Source organism: Lytechinus variegatus, chromosome 15, assembly GCF_018143015.1.
Source record: "Lytechinus variegatus isolate NC3 chromosome 15, Lvar_3.0, whole genome shotgun sequence".
Lineage (NCBI taxonomy): Eukaryota > Metazoa > Echinodermata > Echinoidea > Temnopleuroida > Toxopneustidae > Lytechinus > Lytechinus variegatus.
In genome coordinates, this window is record NC_054754.1 from 23561680 (window position 1) to 23568123 (window position 6444).

Consider the following 6444-nt stretch of genomic DNA (forward strand, 5'->3'; position numbering starts at 1 on the left):
CCTTCGTCTCCCTGCTAATAACTAAATCATAGCCCTCGGGCAGAGGAGAGAGAAAGAACAGCAAAGACAAGAGGAGATTGAACTACCAGCAGGAGGAAGAAGACCATTCATCAGGTGCTGCTGGACCAGGCCATGGCTCACTGAAGAAAGAAGACAGCAGTATGGCCAGTACAATATTCTCTTAGACACACAACCGCGGTTAGAGGACCCTGTTGCCTACACAATGTTCACCAGAGTAACCCCTGAGGTGTTCGATGATATCCCTGCGAGAGTTGCACCAGTCATCCAGAAGCAAGAGACTAACTACAGGCACCCTTTGTCCGCTGGCCTGGCAATCACCTTGAGACATCTGGCCACTGGGGACAAATACAGATCACTGGCATATGGTTTCAGATGTGGTATCTCAACCATATCAGAGTTGATTCCAGGAGTGTGCAGGGCCATTGTAGAGGCGTATAAAGATGAGGTCTCCAACATACCTACCATCCCTGAAGCATGGAGCACCCTTGCCCAGCAGTTTGAACAGAGATGGAATATCCCCCATGCAATTGGTACCTTGGATGGAAAGCAAACAGCCATTAAGAAGCCAGCAATCACAGACAGTCTCTACTACAACTATAAGGGCTTCTTCTCTATACCACTGCTGGCATTGGTAGATGCAGAGTACAAGTTCATCTGGATTGAGCTGGGAGGTAAATGACACATGTCTGACTCTGAGCTTTTCGAATGCCTAGAAGATGGGTCCATAGGGCTGCCCCCATCATGCCCCCTCCCTGGAGAAAATCATCTTGATATTCCCTACTTCATCCTGGGTGACGATGCTTTTGCCCCGAAGAGCTCCATGATGAAGCCATACAGCAGAAGAGGGATGACAGATGAATAGAGGATCTGCAACTACAGGATCTCAAGAGGGAAAAGAGTGGTCTGGAGAATGCCTTTGGCATCATGACCAACAGGTTGGGAATACTGGAACAGAAGGTAGATAACGTCACAGAGTTGGTGGAGACTGCTGTGGTGCTCCACAACCTGCTGAGGAAGAGGGTGGCGCTGGCAGCCAATGCGGTGGACCACGAAGATGAAGAGCACAGCTTCGCACTAGGGGCCAGGAGAGGTGGACCTCACTGGGAAGATGTTCCGCAACCACCTGCAAGGGGAAACCTCGCCAATGTGGATGCCAGACATCAGAGAGATAATCTCAGAGAATACTCTCCAGTGGGTGCTGTTGACTGGCAACAAATGAATGGCTGGCGTGGTACTTCCTGATTGAGTTAAGAAAGGAGTAGCTCAGATATCGTTAGAAGCAAATGATGAAGATAAAGACTTTTGTGTCTGGAAATAAGAACATACTCCCATATGCAAACTTCGTTTATTTTTAATACAAGTTTCAAATAATTTTGTATTGTGCGTACTTGTGAAGATGCAATTATCATTATTGATGTTATTGTTGTTATGTATTCCATCTGCTTGTAAAAATATAAATACATACTTTATTGATTTCTTACCCATGAAAAATCAGATACTACTATATATTGTAAATCAGGAGTGAAATTTAAAAGGAATCAAGTTGTGAATTCGAAATTTAGATATGTTCGATTAAAAATTGTTAAAATACGCATTTTTTTTATTATTACAAATTGAATTTCTTACTAATTAAAAAAATAGTAAGAAAATCAATTTTGCATGTGACATAAATAACCCTTATTGTAAAAGAGAAAATAAAACAAAGGAAATAAAATATAAAACATTATAGAATTAAAAAATGAAATATAATTTTAAAAATAGAAAAAAAACTTTGTGGAAAACTTTATTTAGTTTTTATTCTATTGCCTTTTTTATTTTATTATGTTTTATACAGTGTGTCCCATTAAAAAAAATGCCCGGTACACTTCTAATGTTTTTTTTTTTCATTGAAAGACCAACTCTTCATTAGTAACTGATCCAAAACTACCAAAATCACATTCAGTGGTTTTTGTGTTATAAGTACTTCTTGCAAAGGTCTGTAAGCGATAAAAATCAGGCTGAACGAATCCTTAACTGTAGAGCCTATGGGCAAAGTATCAAAAGTGGGGTCACCGCTTTGAACCAAGCTCTCTTAAACTCTGTTAAGCTTTCCTACGACTTTGTTAAGCTTTGTGACGCTTTGATAAGCTTTAATACGCTCTCCCCGCTTTTCTCAATCCGTGGCAGATCGCCTCAAATTTTTAAACAGCTTAAAAAATTTTGGCGCTCTTGCCGAATGTCCGGAATTGCTCAAAGCTTTCTCATGCTCTATTACGGTCTTTACGCTTTAATGAAGCTTTATTACGCTTTGCCGCCGCTTTGCACGCCGCTTTAAAGCGCCATCAAAGCGGCGTTGGTGTGAACCTAGCATAAGGGAAATAGATAGGGCAATTTTATGAAGAAAAAGAACACTGAAAAATAATGCAATCGCGAAGGGAGAGTCGAAATGTTTTTGCTATTCTGTCATGAAAACGGATTAGTTATTAAAGATATTAACTGGTTTCATGGTAGTCGATCCATATGGGAATATAACGGATGTCGGTTAATAATCATAGGTAAGACTCATGCAGACACCACCGATTTTTCTTGACCGGCGCCGATTTAGAACCAGGTGGTGCTGATTATTCTTGACCAGCGGCGGGTAAGATTCAGACAGCGCCGATTATTTAAAAACAGAGAAAGTTTAGAACCAGAAATATAAGAAAGAAATGGAACTAGAAGAATAGGAAAAGGAAGATTCCATTCTGTGTGTGTGTTTTAAATCGGCTAGGTGGAAAAACGAGACCTCTCCTTTGGATCTGCCACTGCAATAAAATGCATTTCCTTGATTTAATTATTTTTCAATTAAAAAAATATCTGTCTACTAGTTGTCTTAATATATACTTCTTTGTGTTTTTATTGGATTAAGTATACATTCTGTAATGCACCACGCACACTTTGAATTGATATCAAACTATTCCTGAAGTCCATTATTTTGAAATGTATGAATTATCTTAATCTAAAATGAAGCAATTCTATTTACACTTAATCCGGATTGTTTCTCCTCATTTGCTGCGTCCAGTGAATGATCGCTTTTATTCTAAAACGGCTTAGTTGTTGAAACCTAATTTAAAATCACGTTATAATGCATTTCGTTATGAAATGATTATTCCTTTTGATCATGTGAAGATTACTTTATTGCCGTGCGTATTGTGTGTTCCCTTAAGCTATACATCCAGCAACAAAATATACATGTAATTTTGTCGATAAGACTTAAATCCTTTCGCAAAAAAATGTTTAGGTAATTGTATTTCCTGATGATAATCCATTTGGGAATTAGCCAACTTGCATGTTCATTCTACACTGTTAGAAAATGTATCCTTAAAATAAAAGAAGTTCCTGCAGCAGAGTCTCGAGAACACCTGTAATCTTGCCAGATTGCGTACACTTATATTATATAATGTAAAATTACAGGGAATTTGTATTTGGTGTATGGAACCCTTACAAATTTCCTTTAATAAAACACCCTTTTCCCCCTTTTGAAACAGACCTGCTCTTTTAAATTGCAGAAAAATGCCTGTTTTATGAATTTACATAATGATTCTGTTATTGCTTTCTGATTTTTTTTTCTGTAAAATCAGTTGTTTTTTAACAGTGTAGCTAGACCAGCATTTGTTCGTTGCACTGAATGTGAACTCATTGTTCAACAAAGCAATGTATATTAATGTGACGATGTTTTGCCATATTCCTATTGGTCTGTTGGCGGTTATAAAATTATAGCAATAGATAAATAATATCAATACAAAATATCATCAAAATTTTCTTGTTTATTTCAATAAAATCATTTCAGTTAATGTTTATATATATATATATATATATTATATTATATTATATATATATACATTATATATATAAATGTGTGAAGTTATACATGTACAACAGCTTTGGCAACTCTTTTATTTAAATATTGTAAAGAAATGGATGAAGAGAACAATGGTAGACGTAGTTTAAATCAAGGTTCCCCAGAGCTATCTACCCTTTGGAAAAATTGGTTATGCCGAAAAAATGTCTCTGCCGGGAATCGAACCCGGGCCCCCAGCTTTGAACGCCGGTACAATACATTATATATATATATATATATATATATATATATATATATATATATATATATATATATATATATATATATATATATATATATTATATATGTATACATACATATATATATATATATATATATATATATATAGTTATTAAATACAAGTCTTTAACAGAGGTATGGGGCAATATGAATGCTGTGGAATCCGTGAGAGAGAGATACACAAAGACAGACAGATCACCAAATTTTTTTGACATGCAAAAAAGGGTTATCAACCCCAAAATTTGAGGGGGGTCTGGGGGACGCAGGAAACAAAATTTACAAGCAAAAAAAAGGCAACCATCAAAAAATTGAGAGGGGATCCCATCACCTCAAATTTAGTGGGGGACACGTCCCCCCCCCCACCCCGCTTCCGGCGCCTATGCTTGTGATTAGATCTAGGGAGGGAGAGAAAGAGTGAGACGGATATGGTTCGAATCGTTAACACGCCTCTCCGTTCTCAACGTAACCTATCGGGGGGGGGGGGGGTTCTCGAATGGTTTGCAGGCTGCGTTATTATCATCATAATTATTATAATCGTTTTTGTTATTATTATTATTCGATTATTAATAATATTATTCCAGTACTATTTGTGTCTATTTATCTTAGTATTATTTATTTATTTTATTTATAAGTCTTTTTTTTTGGTAGGGTGGCTCCATCAGTAATTGATATACTGTTGTCCTTGGAGGCCCTCCAACAAAAATACAAACATATAACAAACATTAGTATAAACAGTATACAATGTAAGTAGAAACGAACAAACTGTAAAGAAAAGAACAACACAATGGGCCAGTTTATAAATGAAGACTGTTATAACGCCAAAATAAAAGACTAAATGAGGATTCGGATTGAGCATTTATTAAAAAATTAGGTAGATTGTTCCGATTGAATGCACCAGCAAAAGAAAAACTTTGTTTGCCCATTTCTGTTCGAACTCTGGGCAAAATCAATCCTGGGCTTTGTGCACTACGAGTACGAATACTATGTACAGTTTCAGATTTTTTAAAGATACTTAACAAATAGGCTGGATTTGATTAAGAAAAAAAAGAAAATATCTTTTTACATTTAAAATCTTTCCATCTATCTTCGATGGGAACCCATTTCAGTTTTTTAAAAGTAATTTGGGTAGGAGTTCTTAAATTGGATCCCAAAATTACCCTGGCCATTGTTTGTGTTGTTTAATCATGATATCTTTTGTGTTCTGAGCACAACTTGACCAGGCATTACTACAGTATTCAAACAAAGGTAAAATATATGCATTAGCAAGGAGTTTTAATCCTTCCAGACATGCCAGAGGTAAGTATTTTCTCGAACGACCAAGTAATGCTATCCTCGATCCTATTTATTTTTTACTTTTTTTGTCACATATTATCATTAATATTATAAGAATTGTTGTTTTTATTATTATTATCATAACTATTAATAATAATAATAATAAAGATAATAATAGCTTTATTTCTAAAGCGCTTTTTGCCTACAGCCCGAAAGAGGAAACAAAGTGCTGCTAGTATTACCCCGGCTTTAGCTCGAGCTACCATCACCGGCGCTCAGTGCATTAAAGGTAAACTCCTGCCGGGTACCCATTCACCTCACCTGGGTCGAGTGCAGCACAGTGCGGATAAATTTCTTACTGAAGGAAACACGCCATGGTTAGGATTTGAACCCACGACCTTCTGTTTGAAAGGCGAGAGTCAGAACCACTAGACCACGACGTGCCCGCATTATCATCATCATCATTATTATCATCTTCATTATCATTAGTAATACTCTTACTATTGCTAAACGTTGTGTGATCGCCTGCGCCTGCTATGGGCAGGAGACAAAAATGCCTTGCCCTTATTAAAGCAAGGTATTTAATCGACAGTGCTCTTTTATCCTGCTTTAAAATAAATGGAAATGCATTCTAGATATCTAGGTGTGCACTTGTTTATAGAAAGGTATTGCGTGAAAAATGATAATGATCAATTTTCGTGGTTTTCATATCAGCTTACTACTTATTTTTATGTTTCTTCTGTTACAAGATATCACCATCTGTCATTATTTCCTTCCAATATTTTGTTTCCATTTTCCTAATGATTCTAAGCAAATATCTCGTTACTTATGAAACATCTGTTTTCTATTTTTCAATTGTTACTTTGTGAGCGTTTATAGGCCTGTCATTTTTTTCCCCTCCAGGATGAGCTGTTTATTCTCGAGTAGTTGTTTATGCTTTGGCATTCCGTCATTCATTGTCGTCACAAAAATAAAGATAAAATTTGATACCTGCATTGAAAGGGGAATATATGCACTGTGCTACGAAACAGTGTATCACTGAAATCTCGCAA

The 6444-nt window shown here is 36.4% G+C and overlaps 1 protein-coding gene across 1 annotated transcript; it reads left to right on the forward strand.

Annotated features, from left to right (window-relative positions):
* Positions 1–223: 223 nt before the first annotated feature.
* LOC121428411 lies at positions 224–700 on the forward strand. Its single transcript, XM_041625010.1, has one exon. The coding sequence runs from the start codon at positions 224–226 to the stop codon at positions 698–700; it is 477 nt and encodes a 158-aa protein (XP_041480944.1).
* The last annotated feature ends 5744 nt before the right edge of the window (positions 701–6444 follow it).

What these genes read in the sequence shown, in the direction of transcription:
- LOC121428411 (XM_041625010.1), top strand. Translation starts at nt 224, where the DNA reads ATGTTCACCAGAGTAACCCCTGAGGTGTTCGATGATATCCCTGCGAGA.